The sequence below is a fragment of the Sprattus sprattus genome, assembly GCF_963457725.1.
Source record: "Sprattus sprattus genome assembly, chromosome: 11".
In the NCBI taxonomy this organism is placed as follows: Eukaryota; Metazoa; Chordata; class Actinopteri; order Clupeiformes; family Clupeidae; genus Sprattus; species Sprattus sprattus.
This window is the reverse complement of record NC_137909.1, coordinates 32,371,072-32,388,571: the sequence shown is the minus strand read 5'-3', so window position 1 is coordinate 32,388,571 and position 17,500 is coordinate 32,371,072. Positions and strand designations below refer to the sequence as shown.

General features: G+C 41.7%; 2 protein-coding genes across 2 annotated transcripts in view; one reads left to right on the top strand and one right to left on the bottom strand.

The window, feature by feature from the left end:
- The window catches only part of LOC308372474 (NACHT, LRR and PYD domains-containing protein 12-like), a gene marked incomplete at both ends in the record, with an annotated part of 10,779 nt that extends 2,123 nt beyond the window's left edge, over positions 1-8,656 (bottom strand). Inside the window, 8 exons of the mRNA XM_080847627.1 lie at positions 368-538; positions 791-952; positions 1,423-1,599; positions 2,007-2,189; positions 3,217-4,918; positions 7,550-7,588; positions 8,175-8,302; positions 8,634-8,656. Coding sequence (XP_080703753.1) covers positions 368-538; positions 791-952; positions 1,423-1,599; positions 2,007-2,189; positions 3,217-4,918; positions 7,550-7,588; positions 8,175-8,302; positions 8,634-8,656 — 2,585 coding nt within the window. The remainder of the gene's footprint in view (positions 1-367; positions 539-790; positions 953-1,422; positions 1,600-2,006; positions 2,190-3,216; positions 4,919-7,549; positions 7,589-8,174; positions 8,303-8,633) is intronic.
- A 7,566-nt stretch (positions 8,657-16,222) lies between these two features.
- Positions 16,223-17,500, top strand: part of chid1 (chitinase domain containing 1) — an 8,477-nt gene continuing 7,199 nt past the window's right edge. The window contains exons 1-3 of the mRNA XM_080847899.1: positions 16,223-16,325; positions 16,783-16,904; positions 17,337-17,486. Of these exons, the coding sequence (XP_080704025.1) occupies positions 16,791-16,904; positions 17,337-17,486 (264 nt within the window). The 5' untranslated portion in view covers positions 16,223-16,325; positions 16,783-16,790. The remainder of the gene's footprint in view (positions 16,326-16,782; positions 16,905-17,336; positions 17,487-17,500) is intronic.

The window sequence follows — 17,500 nt, the reverse complement described above, 5'->3', positions numbered from 1 at the left end:
TATTATCTTCAATATATACAGCTGAGAAAGATATTAATGTTGACACAACCCTTATATATTTTCTCAAAAACTACAGTTAGATGTAGTGCTGAATTTTGTTACTTTTTGGTATTTCCTTGATGCCCTGTGTGGGCAATATCTCAGCTTTGATCATATGATCGTAACTTTGCTAATCAGCTGTTCCCGCTCCAGGTTTTCCCCATAGAATTGAGAACTATGTCTCCAAGGGAGATGTTTATACTTACATCATATACCCACAGGATGTTTGATTTCACAGATATTTACAATAACTTAGAATTAAAATTGAGGACTATTTGTTCATGCCTTCCCAGATGATGTTTAATTTCACAGACATTTATAGGCTTACGTTAACTTCTCCAGTTTGCAGTGTGGACTTGCCAACCCATTGGAGAAGAGCTCCTTCACACCTGCATCCTTCAGGGGGTTGCAGGTCAGATCCAACTCCTTCAGGGTTGGGCACTGCAGCAGCTTACCAACATACTCGCCACACTTCTCCGTAAGGTTGCAGGAAGCCAGTCTACAATAAGAGAAGCTGTACACTTTAGCATTGAGAAAAGTTACATATGCAATAACACCTGCTTATTTTGTGCTCTAAAAGTGTTTAAAGTATGACTTAATAAAGTAATGGAATGTTATACATTGTGTTATTAACTGAATATAATATATATGAATACAATAAATATTTCAAATTATTGACAAACTTAAATAAGGCCTTATTAGACTTTAATAAAACTTAAGACGTTGATCAGACCATAACCACCCATCTGACCTCAGAGTTTCTAGTTTGGTTACTCCAATAGAGAGGTGTTCAACCCCTGAATCCTGGAGATCATTACAACACATGTCCAGGTGCTTCAAGCTTGACTCAGCTGACTGCAGACTTGAAATAAGCTTTTGACAGGACCCTGCTGTGAGCCGACAGTGGGAAAGTCTGCAAGCAAAGAACATAGCCTTATATTGTCTGCTTTGAGAGAAGTTATGTAGAATTTATTGTTAAGATATGTTTTTGTAAGCAGCTAGTCTGTCTAACATTATCAAATTCATTTTGACAGTACATGACAATGTGAACAGGATGTTAACACACTTGCCACCGCCACTGGCTTACCAGGTTTTTACTATGTAATTGTGACCCCATGAAAATAAAAAAAAAACAGCTTTTGCTTAATGACGTCACCAAATCTATCACTGAAATTCAGTTTTGTGTATCTGGCTTTGATCAATGCCAACTGTGCCGTTGTTGGTCATTGCGAGGCCAGAAATGAACCTGCTATTTTCCGACAAAAGCTCCACAATGCTTCATCAGACAGTGCTAGGGACAATCAGCTTCAGTATTTAGCCATTATGAAAGAAGGGGACAATCATAATGAACCCTCCTATGAGAAGCTCTACGGTGTACTGTACCTCAGAGTCTGCAGCTTGCAGTTTTCGTGAGCCAGTGCAGAGCAGAGAAAGGCCACTCCCGGATCACCAAGGTCGTTGTCGCCAAGGTCGAGAACTCTGAGACGGCTTCGCTTCTGTGCTTGCAGAGCTTTACTGATGCTATCACATGCCCCGGACTCCAACCCACAGCAGAATAAACTACATAAATAATTAAAAGCAAAGGCATGATCCTGCTAGATATCAAGTTACAAAATGAGTCATGATCAGTGGCATTTTGTGTAACCCTGTAGGTCAACTGATAACAGCGGGGCACTAACAAGAGCTAGGACATGGATTGAATAAAGACCAAACACATAGGTAAGATACATATGGAGCCTGCACATGAAAATGTATATTTTCACTGTACTCTAAGTTGTTGCAGATCAGCACTGTTAAATGTATGTGAATAAATGTTAACATGATTGAACACATTGTGTGTTTGTTACCATTGCTACATTCAAAAGGCGCAATTTCTTTCATTTTAGCTGCAATTTATTAGATTTTTCAAGAGCAAGATGTTTTGCGTGAGCCATTTGTGTGAGCCATTAAGCTTTGCTGAGCCTTACCTTAGAATCTCGATTTTAGAGCCGCTGCTCTGCAGCACTCCAGTGATCATATTCATCCCAGAATCATCAAGCTTGCCAAGTTCATTCTCACTCATGTCCAGGTCTTTGACTTGAGAGTGAGGGTTCATGAGGGATCTGCCTAGTGGACTAAAGCTTTCCTTAGTCAGGTCACACCGGTTGAGCCTGTAGGATCATAAAAATGAAATGTTTGTCAGTGAATGTGTGTGGCACATCTCTCTCATCATGCTGTTACCATGTTTCCTCTGGCTAATAGACCAGTTAGGTCCAGAGGAGTCCAGATTATGTGACTGAGCGTTCATCGAGAGCAGTGCAACATCGGAACTGTGCCGCAACATCTTATTTTGTGGTACACATGAAGTCCGGTAGCTTAATAGTCATCAGTCAGGATGAGAGTTTGGTAACACTAGTAACCTGAAGAAATCCTAGACAGCAATATTTGTCACCAAAGGCAAATAGACAATGAATTTCAAACTCATCATCACCAAATGGTTCGATGATATGCATATTAGCATGACACAGGGTTCTCATCCCCACACTCATGCTGTTATACAGTACAACAGCACACACAGTACTTATTTGTGGAATATTTCACTCACCTTTATCAATATTTGACTCAAGAGAACAGAAAGGACTTAGTACAAACATGGATGTAGAAAGCTGACTGCAAGTATTAAGAGTGAGTTCAGCCAATAAGGTCCTGATGACATAGTTGATTAAGCAAAAGTCTCTGCCCTTCTCACAAGTCTCACAAGTGGCCAAGAAATGTTATGCATTCATTTAGAGCAGTGCAACATACAAACTGGGCTGCAACAGACGAACTGTGCTGCAACATTTTATTTTGTGCTACACATCAAGTCCGAAATGACCAAACTGTTCTATGATATATGCATATTAGCATGACACAGGGTTCTCATCCCCACAATCATGCTGTTGTACAGTACAATAGCACACAGTACTTAATTGTGTAATATTTCACTCACCTTTATCAACATTTGACTCAAGAGAACAGAAAGGACTGAGGACATAACACTGATGTAGAGAGCTGACTACAAGTATTAATAATGAGCTCAGCCAATGTCCTGACGACATATTTGATTAAGCAAAGGTCTCTGCCCTGGTCCTTTAGTCTCACAAGTGGCCAAGCGATGTTGTGCATGCATTACAGACTGGATAATCTATTGCCACTTACTTTGCTCGATTTGAAATGCGGACGACTTGGAGTAATTGTCTAACATCAGATTTGGAGTTGGACTTGTACTTCTTCATGTCAAACTCCTGTTGAATGTCCTTATTTGTCTGCAACAAAATGATCAGTTCCTGATCCAGAACCTCTAATGAACGACCCTGGATTACTTCTGTGATCTTTTCTGGAAGAGACTCGTCGTTCAGTTCTTTCAGAAACTCTAAGAGTTTGATCTGACAGTCTCGTGGAGCTTCACGCAACCTCTCTGTTATGTAACGGACTGTTTTCTTATTGTCTTCTTCCCATTCAAGGGGTATTCTTATTGGTATTCTCTTTGAAGGGGTATTCTTGTTGGTATTCTGTGGCTTGCCAAGCAATTCCATGAATTCCTCAACCAATCTCAGATTAGACTTCTCCGAGAGGCCGAGGAGGAATCTCACACAAGTGTCAAGACTTCTGTTCTCGTTCTTCATGGCCCTTTTCACAGCAGACATGTGGACATCAAACATTGTTGGCTTTGCCATCCAATTCAACTTGGTGGTAGTGTGCTGAATTGGATTCTTCTTGTTGAGTACCAATGACACAATGACATACACAGCAGCTAGAATCTGTTGAAAGCAAGGATGGAAAAAACGAAACTTTCGGTCTCTTATGATGGGATTGTTTTTGTGTTGTTCAGAATACTCAGTGCATATCCCAGAGAACACAGCATGCTCATCAGCACCAAGTCCACAGTCTTCCAGATCCTTCAGCTCAAAGTCTAATTCTTCACCCTTTTCAATCATTTGCCAGGCAAGCTTTCCCAGTTTTAGTGTCACCTTATCTGCAAGGCCTTTGCCAAGCTGTTGGACGTGGCGGCACAGATAGTTTGCTAACAGCTGTGTCCAGCTTGAGAAGGTCTTTTTCGTATCCTTCAGTACAATGGACAACATCCGGCAGAAAGCTGGAATGTCGCACAGGACACGGAGGGTTGTTGACTCATTCATGTATGAAATGATCTGATCAGCCTTTCCAGCGCTTCCTTTGTGGACCCTTCTGAAGTACTCCTCCTTTTGGTCCCCGTTAAAACCCCTCAGCTCAGTCACCCTCTTAACATACGAGTGGAGGTCACTGGCTGCTGCTGGTTGTGAGGTGATCCAGAGGAATGCTCCATCCAGAAGATCTCCCCTGAGAAGGTTGGTCAACAGCAGATCCACAGAAGCCGTTTTCTCTATGCTTCGGAAGACCTTACTTTTCCAGTCAAAAGAAGACCGATCATCCGGATGCTGATACTCATTCAGCCCATCCAAAATGATGACTGTCTTGGACTGTTTTGGATCGAGAAAAACTTTATCAATTCCGGGGAAAAAATCTTCAAGCAAACTTAACAGACTAGTTTCGTTCCTATTGTTCATGTCCTTAAAAGGAATGGCAAATATGAAATCCACATCTTGATTGGACTTCCCTTCAACCCAGTCCATGATGAACTTCTGCACACACACCGTCTTGCCTGTGCCGCTGATTCCTTTGGTCAGCACTGTTCTGACCTTTTCTTGTTTGGAGTTGAATATTTCAGTGCATTTGATCGGAGATTTATCACCAGATTTTTCGATGATGATGTCTAGGTCTGTATAGGTGTCACTAAGTGGCACCCTTCCGTCTTTGGTGGGACTGTCCTGGACATCCTCATACCTCTCCCTCAGAAACCTTTTGTTTCTTTCTTGGAATTCTGTCAATAAAACAACATAAATGTACATGAATTAATAATTCGTTATATTAGTATTATAATTTTTACATTTTTAATGAATTATGAATCAAAAATGGCTTCAAAAGTGTGGATATTTGTATGTTGTTTTTATGTTTTTGTCTGTTTTTCATATAAACCAAGTTAGTTTCTTCTTGTTGGAAAAATGTTATAGTTTTCTATGACTTCGATGAACACTTTTTATATCTGTACTAAACACAACACTATGCAAAGAAGACATCTGGTCTCTATTTGTCTCTGATCCACAGAAACCACGCTTACACTATTACCTTATCTTTCAGAGATGAATTGAATAAAATTCACTCATTTAAGGAAGAATGGATCATTGAATGTTATGTATAATGGAGAGAACATTTAATTTTTAGCCAAGTGTGAAAAGGTGAAGTCCCTCCCCCTTCTCACTGTGGTTCATGAGGGAAGAAGGATTGGACTCCCCTACCTAAATGGTTGGGTCCGGATTCCCCCACCCCTGCGGAAGGGTCCAATTACCTTTTAATTGGACCAAGGTGGCCTTACTTAAGGTGCACCTCATTTGTTTCATGAGGGAGAAGGACAGACTGAACAGGCTGGATGGAGCTTGGACAAGGTACTATACCAAACCTGAATGCTCAGAGGGTTACCTTGTCTAGTATAGGCTTTAGTGTGTTCAGTTTGTGTTTGTATGTTTTTTTTTTTTTTTTAAACCCGTTGTAAATAAATGTAGCTATTTTTATGGAAGCCACTGTCTCCTGCGTTGTGTGTTCGTGCCTGCAACCCCCATTCTACCACGCTTCTGGTGTGTGTGTGTGTGTGTGTGTGTGTCAGTGTGTGTGTATGTGGGTGTGGGTGTGTGTGTGTGTGTGTGTGTGTGTGTCTGTGTCTGTGTGTCTGTGTGTGTGTGTGTCAGTGTGTGTGTGTGTGGGTGTGTGTGTGTGTGTGTGTGTGTGTGTGTGTCTGTGTGTGTGTGTCTGTGTCTGTGTGTCTGTGTGTCTGTGTGTGTGTGTCTGTGAATCTCTGTGTGTGTCTCTGTCTGTGAGTAACCCATTCTACCAGGCTACATCCCACATGGTAAGGTGGCCGGCTCGGGCCTTTTTCACACCAAGTCATTCGGATAATTTGAGCGAATGGGGCATAGAGTTGCTAAGCAGATTTTATTGTGATATTTTACGGCAGTGCAGACTGATGTCTCTTCTGGGCACTAGGGATGCCAATTCTTATCCCCGTTTCACACTGGCTGCAGTGAGTGGGCATTTGCGGCTGCATTACCTGAGAATTGTCAGTTGCGGCCCGGAGCCTAGTTTTACACGAGACGAAAGCAAGTGGTTCTCAGCAAAGACAGACAGTAAAAAGTTGATGATGTCATATATTAGATATTAGGTGTTGTTCGCCCCGTCGGGAATTATTTTTGGAGAATGACCTCCGGACAATACATTATCCCGCTTATTAAACGGTTACTTGCCAAATATCATGGAAGACATTCCTCCAACATACCTCTTTTTATTGATTTATTTGCTGTTTCATGAGTCCCGTTTAGAAATAAATAGTTCTTCAAGCAAATAGAACTTTGAAGTTTCAGGTGTTGCATAGCAACCCATTACTTGCTGACTTCAAATTACTGTCTACTGTTGCGTTAAAATGACTGGACTTCTGGCGGAATGATATGAAAGATGTGAATTAGAAGTACAAAACCCGTTGCCAATGACAGCGGTCATTATCTTTTCGCAGGGGTATGTTAGCAGGAATTAATGTATGGGTATGACGTAGGGATGGCCCATTCAAATCAACGGTACTTTTTGGAACATTCTGAAGAGCCGTATAATAATATTCTATAATATTAGAATGATGTCATACATTTGTCATATTGACATCATGCCAGCAACATTACATAAACTGACTACTTTCACTGCAGTTTCGATGTCACACAGATGACAGAAATATAAACATGATATTACGATACGATATAAAACGATTTTAGCAATAGCATGTTATGAGATGGGAAAGCGGAGGCTACATGTGTCCTGTATAAATGTGGAATATAATTACATCATCGATAAATTAGTAGGTGTTCGTTGCGTGCTCTCTCTCTCTCTCTCCCTTACCCTTACTCTGCAGGAGTAATAAAAGTGACGCAACTGATTTATTGTCACAGCTGGGCAACTTTCTGGTCTTCACTTTACGGACCACTCGTCAACGATGGACGAAATCAAACTGATTATGTATTAACAATCTTTATCAAAGGCAAAATCAGAGCAGAGAGATAGGGCCAGCGGCTAGCTGTAGGGCAGCAGGAGAAACGGCGTCCGTATGAATAAACACACACTACCGTAAAGCAACTATTCTGAAATGCAGCCGCCAGACTCCACAGCCAGTGGGAAAAGGGCCTGTGCTGTCTGCACTCCACTGCCCCCTGCTGGCCGTGCACTGCCCATGCAGAAGCCCAGCACTATGCATATGTCTTTCCTCTCAGACAATAACCTCACTTGTTTAGTTTTGGTCTAATCAGGCTTAAAGGTGACCGTTTTTTATAACTGCTGTTCATTTAATTTATGATAAATACAGTACAGTATATACATGAATAAATATTTCAGACTATCACAGTGAGTTAGAGCAGGTTACCTTTGGCAGAAGGTGGAAGTGGGCTAGGAGGTCCAAAATCTAAAAGGGAAAGAAAAAAAATCCATCCTTAGAGACAGCTTACACTAAACTGTGTTCAACATTCATTATCAACTCTTTTTGGTTTTAAGTTATCACTGGCATCTTATCTAGTATGGCTGACTGAAACCCCGTGGTACAAATACTCTTGCCAAGTCTGAGTGATTCATGACATGAGTTAGGGCTCAGATACACATACGCGTTTTTGTAAAAACGGGACGCAAGCAAATGCATTGATTCCTATGGTACGGCGCGTTTAAAGCGTGCGCCCCTTCTCCACCACGTGTTGCGTCTTTGAAGCATTTTTTTAGGTGCGCTTAAAAGTTGAACTACGCTCAACTTTCCAGCGCAAGGCAGGGAAGCGCACCGCTTCTGTTTTGGCCGCTGCACTTTGCCAAGGCGTTACTGAAGCGTTTCTGCCTGAAAAAAGACGCGCATGTGTATCTGAGCCCTTAGACTGCTGGGGCACACCCTGCTAAAGGCATGGAAGGCTAAAGTGAGTATTTGACTTAAGAATCAAATGTATATATTCATCTGATTGGGTGGGTAACTTGGGAAAAAGAGACAATCACTCAACTAAAATGGATGCCGCCTTCAATGCTGCTGCCAGCGATAACGGGGGAATTGATGATCCCTCCATCTCTGGCGTTTGCGTTTGTGTTGACCGTGAGCCCAGCGTTGCCCTGGGGACCAGCAGCCACACTGCCCTGTGCCACGCTACAGAGATGGAAACCACACAATGGACATTAACATCACAAATGAATGAAGCTTGGTCCAAGTAGTTCTGAAGGGTCAGGACTAGTTTCTATCAGATGGGTCTTCAGATGGGTATAGGCATATCAGACTTTTCTGTGCACGTCTCTTTTTTAGGGGTTTGTGAAAAAGGGTTTTAAAGAATATCTGTGGACGTATGCCTAATACTTTATATTTAACCAGTTACGCAAATATGTATTCCCTATCAGAATAATAGGTGCTGAAAGAAAATATCTCATATTAGAGCGTAAGAAACCCTTAATATGATCAGCAGGAGACAGACAGAGAGAAATACCTCTGATCCGGTTTCTGTGACATGGCGGACACCAGAAATCACCTGAAAGACATGAAATCATGACGCATTACTCGAGCTACAAACCCAAGCGGAGCCGTACAGACACTAAACTCATAAACAACTTTAGGTTAATAATGCAAGAAAAGCATGTTCACCTGGAGAGACACTCAACACCATTATCAAAGCATGTTCGCCCAGGTCAGTGCACAACACAACCCTGTCTTAATACTGACCATACAAATATTATTCTATGATATTATATAAAACTTAAAAAACCACAATAATTACCACTGAAGTAAAGAGGGGTGGACACACATGAATATACGCATCCCTTGATAGATGAGAGATTTTGACAAAGTTCAATATTTTTGGCATAAAATAAAAATATTATTGTATGAAATTATATAAAACTACCATAATTACCACTGAAGTAAAAAAAAGAAAAAGTGTTAATGTAAAAACATGCATCCCTAAATAGATGGGTAGATTTTGACAAAGGACAATCTTTAAAATATATAGATATATTTACATATGTTTTTGGCATCAAATACATTAGGTATTCCTGATGGGCTTGTCAATATTATTAGCATATAAATCAGCTACTCTAATGACATCGCATACCAGTGAACAACCTCCAAGGCGTGAGAGAAAACCCACCTGTTCAACACGGGACATCTACCGCTCCTTTCTCTGCTTCGTCTGTGAAGTTCTGACACAAACCACCGTAATCAGTCTCATAAACGCTATCTCGCTCTCTCTCTCTCCCTCTCTCTCTCTCTGTGTGTGTGTGTGTGTGTGTGTGTGAGAGAGAGAGAGAATATGTGAGTCATCACTGATAAGGTGTCATCTAGCACAAGAGGTAGATTAGAAAGTGTTTCAGAATGCTTTTATTTCTCTTCTTCATATTCTTGTAATTCTCATTTGTACCTAAGAATGCTTATCACTCTCTGTAATATTTATCGGTTCTCAGTGGTCTGTAGTGGGTCTGTTGTACATGTGTGTGTGTGTGTAATAGTGGTCTGTAGTGGGTCTGTTGTACATGTGTGTGTGTGTGTAATAGTGGTCTGTAGTGGGTCTGTTGTACATGTGTGTGTGCGTGTAATAGTGGTCTGTAGTGGGTCTGTTGTACATGTGTGTGTGCGTGTAATAGTGGTCTGTAGTGGGTCTGTTGTACATGTGTGTGTGCGTGTAATATTGGTCTGTAGTGGGTCTGTTGTACATGTGTGTGTGCGTGTAATAGTGGTCTGTAGTGGGTCTGCTGTACATGTGTGTGTGCGTGCGTGCGTGTAATATGTTTGCACTGGCATGACATGGTTTTGGAAAATTTGTACCTCATACCCCCCCCCCCCCCATTTTCTTTTGTGAGGTACATCTTATTACCTCCTGGTGTGAAATGCGATGTATAAATAAACTTAGATATGTTTTGATTTGATTTTGCAGGTCTCTGTATAATGCACATACCATCACCAGTTTCCATTGGCCAAGAGGGGGTTAATGATCTGGAACACGTCTATAGTTCAAGTTCAAGTGTTTTTATTTGTCACATACAATACATTTAAGTGAATTGTATTAGGGTATATGCTCCACACTGTGCAAAAAAAATATTTGATCCCTACAAATGTTCTTGAGTCTGCATAAGAGAGGTCTTCGGTAGACACTGCACAAGGACGAGGTGTAAAGGCCACAGTGCTCTCATGATAGTAAAGTGTGCTTATCTCTCTCTTCATCGCATCACTGCCACTGATGTCTGCTGCATTATTTGGCTGCAGTTCTGAAAGCGCACTGGTTGGTAAATTGATAACTAGCCTTCATCTGACACCAACAACTGAAACAGTCTGAATCGATAGATAGATAGATGGATACTTAATTTATCCCGATTTATCTTTACACCCTGCAAACGTAGCAGAGTAAGAATCTACTCTTCTTGACTAATGACCTTTAATGACCTCTTCCTGTTTCGGATAAAGATCAGCTCCATCCATGCGGAGGTAGAGAGCTCTTTAGTGCAGTTGGTTTTCAAATGCGTTTCACTGTTCCCGAACATCGGACAGATTCCCTTTATTCTTCCTGTGCTTTTGGAAAGGCGTATGCAGTCAGCACTCAGACTAAGTGTGCTACACATGAGAGCCAGGATGCTGCTGCTGTCATTGGAGGAAGGGCTAAAGGTTAGTTTCACGGTCATCACCGGTCATCACCAGTCATTACGGCCATTACGGTCATTGCGGTCATCATCTGTCATCAGGGTTATCGCGGTCATGCAGAGTGCAAATGAAGGCTGCTTTCACACAGGGCAATAGGAGTACAAGAATACCAGAGCCACCTAAAAAAGTTTTGTATTTTGTATTTAATTTTATTTGACAGTAGCATTTCATGAAGGTGTGTTCAGGTCAGCTAGCCAGAGTCGTGTGTGTTGGACATTTACTGATTATGGAGTAATCAGACGTGTTGAGATAATTAAAGTATGATAAAGGCAAGAAGTAACATGTGTGTGTGTGTGTGTGTGTGTGTGTGTGTGTGTGTGTGTGTGTGTGTGTTGAGATAGTTAAAGTATGATGAAGGCAAGAAGTAACATGTGTGTGTGTGTGTGTGTGTGTGTTGAGATAGTTAAAGTATGATAAAGGTAAGAAGTAACATAGTCTACATCTCTGATAAAATAAAAGTACACTACAAGAACAGGTATGGAGACCCAGTCCACTACAAGAACAGGTATGGAGACCCAGTACACTACCAGAACAGGTATGGAGACCCAGTACACCACAAGAACAGGTATGGAGACCCAGTCCACTACAAGAACAGGTATGGAGACCCAGTACACTACAAGAACAGGTGCAGAGACCCAGTCCACTACAAGAACAGGTGCAGAGACCCAGTCCACTACAAGAACAGGTATGGAGACCCAGTCCACTACAAGAACAGGTGCAGAGACCCAGTCCACTACAAGAACAGGTATAGAGACCCAGTCCACTACAAGAACAGGTGCAGAGACCCAGTCCACTACAAGAACAGGTGCAGAGACCCAGTCCACTACAAGAACAGGTATGGAGACCCAGTACACTACCAGAACAGGTATGGAGACCCAGTCCACTACAAGAACAGGTGCAGAGACCCAGTCCACTACAAGAACAGGTGCAGAGACCCAGTACACTACCAGAACAGGTATGGAGACCCAGTACACTACCAGAACAGGTATGGAGACCCAGTACACTACCAGAACAGGTATGGAGACCCAGTCGCCTAAAAGAACAGGTGCAGACAGGGTCAGTGGCCTCTCCACACAAAGTCTCTGCAACGTTCCTGCAATCGTGTCTGATCATTAACGATTAGCCTGGCACTGCCACCACGATACTTTCTCTTTTCACTTTCAGACACCTTTGGCTGCATTTTATGGTTTAAGAGGGGGTCTAGCGAGATAACATTTATTACTACAATTATCTTATATGTTCAAGGCTCAAACTTGATTGTGTTTGAATCCTTTTTGCCACGTAACACTGAAAGTGGTAGTAATGTCACCCTTTCTGTGCAGACGATGCATAATCTCTTGACCCATGGTTTACTAACTGACAGTCAAGTTGAGAATAGTGCACCTCTCTCTGCATAGACGTCCAGACGTCAGGGGGGTCCAAGAGATGACTTGAGGGGTTCCATTTGCAGACTTCACTGTTTATCTTTGGTATACAGTGGTGGCAGAAGTTACAAGAGCACTTGCATATTTAAAGGGTTTCAGTTGTTTTTGTTGAATTGCCCATTAAAATATCCATAAAACGAATGACATATCTACAAAGTCATCAATATGCTATATAAACCATAGTATACAGCCATCATAAGGATATTTTGGTAATTTTCCATTTTATTTTGGTCATTTTAAGTAAGCAAGGCCTACTTCACTGTCAATGTCACACAATCATGTTATCTTACAGAACAAGCTATATTACCTGTGTAATCATTGTCAGGTGTGATCATGGTTAAATTGATGGTGATGCAAGAGTCTTAGGACACAGCTGTGTGATTCTTTCGAATGCAAACACACACACACACACACACACACACACACACACACACACACACACACACACACACACACACACACACACACACACACACACACAAACACACACAAACACACACACACACACACACACACACACACACACACAAGAAGGACTTGTTGGCGGAATAGCAGCACAGAAACCTTTACTGAAAGAGAAAAATAGAGTGAAACGCCTGAAATTAGCAAAAGAACACAAGAAATGGACAAAGGAAGATTGGTGTAGTGTTGTCGACTGATGAGAACAAGTTTGAACAGTTTGGCAACAAGCAAAGAGTGTATGGAGGTGTATGGTTCAACGGAGGGAGGGGGAGAGATATAAAAATGAGTGTCTCTTGCCAACAGTTAAACAAGGAGGGGGTAGTATCATGGTGTGGGGTGCCATTGCAGCCTCAGGAACAGGTGACTTAGTGAAAATGTATGACATCATGGATAAGAAAGTATACCAAAACATTCTGGGAGTCGTCTTATTTGGCCTGGATTTATTATCCAAGAGGACAATGACCCTAAACATTCATTGCCGGAACTGCCTGTGACAGAAGGAATCTGCTGGAAGGTTGAAAATGATGGACTGGCCTCCTCAAAGTCCGGACCTCAAACCCAACGAGCAAATTTGGAGTGAGTTGAAGAATAAACTGGCCAGATCTATTGTACATCCAAAGGAAAGCCTTTGGCTTGAGTTGCAGAAGGCATGGGATAATATTAGTGTTGATGTTCTCAGGAAATATATTGACACTATGCCAGAGGGATATGCTGCAGTGATTTCTGCAAAAGGTGGACGTACCAAATATTAAAGTTATAAGTGGATAAAAACAGAAGGACACTTCATCTGATATTTGTTACGCCCAAAGCAACCGTTCCTTTTTGGCCACCACTGTATATGATAACAGTAAAGTCTGCAAATGGAACGAACACCTTAAGTCATCTCTTAGACCCCCCTGATGTCTGGATGTCTCTGCAGATATATTAAACTGTATATATACAGTGGTGGCCAAAATTATTAGAACAGTAGACATATTTAAGAGTTTTCAGTTGTTTTTGTTGAATTGGCCATTAAAATACCCTAAAAACTAATGAAATATCTACAAAGTCATCATTATGCTCTATAAACCATAGAATAGAGCCATCATAATGAGATTTAGGTCATTTTCCGTACAAAAACAAGCTAGGCCTATTTCACTGTCAATTTCACACAATCATGTTCCTGCACAGAAGAAGCCAAATTACTTGTGTAATCATTGTCAGGTGTTATTGTGGTTAAATTGATGGTGATGCAAGAGTCTTAGGACACAGCTTGGCGATTCTTTTGAATGTACAAGGTCTATCCTGCTCATTAAGTGATTGGTAACATCAGGGTTTTCTCACTGAGGCCACACCACCAAATGGTATAGATCCAAAGCCTCTAGAAGCAGTCTTGAAGCACATGTTGCTCTTTGAACATGGCTAAGGTGAAGAAGGAGCTAACGAGTGACCAACGGGTTTGAATAAAGGCTTTTTTTGATGCTGGCTGGAGTTACTGCCGCATAGCCAAGGACTTGAGATGCAGTCCAAGCACTGTAAAGTACACTTTAGACCACCATGGCACCAGAACCGAAAGGGGAGAGGTTTCAAAAAGAAACTCTCAGACACACAAGTGAAGCATCTCAAAATTATCAGTCTTCAGGACCGAAGAAAGACTTTACAAGAACTGTGTGACGAGATCAACATCACAATGACTAATGGTGCAACAGTGTCTTCAAGAACTGTCCGTCGGAAACTGGGAGAAGAAGGATTTTTTGGCAGAATAGCAGCAAAGAAACATTACTGAAAGAGAACAATTGAGTGTAACGCCTGAAATTTGCAAAAGAACACAAGAAATGGACAAAGAAAGATTGGTTTAAGTGTTGTGTACTGATGAATCCAGGTTTGAATAGTTTGGCAACAAGCAAAGCGTGTATGTTCCACGAAGTGAGGGGGAGAGATATAAAAAAAAAATTGTCTCTTGCCAACAGTTAAACAAGGAGGGGGTAGTATTATAGTGTGGGGTGCAATTTAAGCCTCAGGAACAGGTGACTTTGGCTAAATTGATGGCATCATGGATACAAAAGTATACCACAACATTCTGGTGAGGCACGGAGTTCCTTCATGGAGACGTCTTATTGGGCCTGGATTTATTTTCCAAGAGGACAATGACCCTAAACATTAATTTAACTATTGCCGGATCGACTGGCGACAAGGAATCTGCTGGAACATTGAAAATGATGGACCGGCCCTCTTAAAGTCCGGACTTCAAACCCATCAAGCAAATTCGGGGCAAGTTGGAAAATAAACTTGACAGATCTATTGTAAATTCCAAGGAAAGCCTTTGGCTTGAGTTGCAGAAGGCATGGGATAACATTAGTGTTGAAGTTCTCAAGAAATATATTGACTCTATGCCAGAGAGATGTGCTGCTGTAATTGCTGCAAAAGGTGGGCGTACCTCATATTAAAGTTAAAAGTGGATAAAAACAGTAGGACTAACTTCATCTGATATTTGTTGTGCTCAGAACAGCCATCTGCATGTCTCATGAACATTATGAAATTAAATCATGTTTTGGAGGCAAAAAAAAGGTAATTATTCTCAGATCTGTCAGGTGTTCTAATAATTTTGGCCACCACTGTACATATATTAGCCACTGCCACCATGATACTTTCTCTTTTGACTTTCAGACACCTTTGGCTGCTTTTTATGGTTTAAGAGGGGGTCTAGCGAGATAACATTTATTACTACAATTATTTTATATGTTCAAGGCTCAAACTTTATTTTGTTTGAATCCTTTTGCCACGTAACACTGAAAGTGGTAGTAATGTCAGTCACCCTTTCTCTGCAGACGATGCATAATCTCTTACTCATGGTTTACTTACTGACAGTCAAGTTGAGAATGGTGCACCTCTCTCTTCAGAGACGTCCATACATCAGGGGGTCTAAGAGATGACTTGAGGGGTTCTATTTGCAAACTTCTCTGTTTACCATTTAATGGCTTGGCATGGCATTTATAGCATGTGTGTGTCTACACACACTCACACACACCATGTTATTTAAATTATATTCTATTGCAAAGCATATCCTATTCTATGACATGTAAGTCCATCTTCAGGAGGTCATTAACATGTTTGTCCTATTATGAAGGGACAGAAGAATATAATAGCCTAGTTAATGCTGAGTGCACCTATACCCATCACCTCCCGCGTCAGTGATGTTACAAAATAACTCAATATCGCCATCTAGTGCTTCATAATGAAAACAATTATTTCAGTCACCTAGTAATCCCAGTAACTGAAAACGATTGCAGTCATCGTTGCCTCATATTTGTTCGTTGGCTTATATATATTATGTTGCTTAATTTTACACAAGCAGAACGAAAGAAAGGAAAATGGCATACCCCCCCCCATATATTTCTTCCTTTTGAATATCGCTCCTTCCTTCCCAACCTCAAAGCAGTCGGCCCGGTCATTTATTCTGTAGCACAGCCACACCGGAAGCCGAATTTGACATCTTGGCCACGTGACTTCCTACGATTTGGCAACTTGCATGAGCTGAATGCTTTGCTGACGGGGATGGTGCGATGTCACTGTCGTAGACACTGTGCGATACATTACAGCAAGTATCTCATGAACGACAACATCAGGCAAGTTGTTAGCATTTACTTTAATGCCGCAGGTATGAAGGTACAACCCGATTTATGTTGTAGCTCAATCATATCTCGCGTTCATGGCCAACTTGCTGCAAATAACTATACATGTTCTCTAATAGTTCATATTGGGACGTAGGGGATTGTAGAACTAGCCGACCAAACAGCAAAATAGACTTAAAAATGAATTGTTTCCTTTCACCGGCAAAAAGATTTGCTAACCCATATCTTGACAGGCTTGTGTACATTATCTAGTTTATCTGCTTAAAAGTTATGATTCCTTTACCGCAGAAGGACTCAGCGTTAGCTGATGCTTCCTGATGGTGTCATTTCGTCGTTGTAGTAGTTCTGTACCTGTCCTGTCCTGTCCTGTCCTGTTTCCTGTCACGCCTGAACGGCACGATCAGAGCAGATATGTGCACATGTATGACGCTTTGTATGTCCCTTTGCACAGGAGTTGAAATGAGAGCAGTACTAACGTTAACACTTGTGTACTTCTACACGTCCCTGTCGCTGGTCGGTGGCACCTTATCCAAATCAGATGCCAAAAAAGCCTCTAAAGCACAAGACACAGAGGTGGGTTTTGATCCATCATTGGGCTTGATTTACAGTGTCATAAGTGTGTCTCACTAAAATATGATCCATGTGTGTTTCTGTCTCTCTTTTTCTCTTTCTGTGTATGTGTGTATGTCTGTCTGTCTGTCTGTCTGTCTGTCTGTGTGCGTGAGTGTGTGTGTGTGTGTCTTTCTCTTTCTGTGTCTGTCTGTCTGTCTGTCTGTCTGTCTGTCTGTCTGTCTGTCTGTGTGAGCATGAGTGTGTGTGTGTGTGTGTGTGTGTGTCTCTCTCTCTCTCTTTCTGTGTGTGAGTGTGTGTGTCTCTGTCTGTCTGCCTGTCTGTGTGTGTGTGTGTTTGTGTGTGTGTGTCTCTCTCTCTCTTTCTGCGTGTGTGTGTGTCTGTGTGTGTGTGTGTGTGTGTGTGTGTGTGTGTGTGTGTGTGTGTGTGTTTCAGGCGCCAGTAGCTGACCGACCGGTTCAGGAACGAGGGCTCATTGTGACCGACCCCCAGTGGAAAGACATCGTCCGAGAAGAGAAGAGGTTCTGCCCTCAGGCTGTGGCCAGGCGACAGTTCCAAGGCTCGGTTTTAGGATACATCACCCCTGTGAGTACACACAC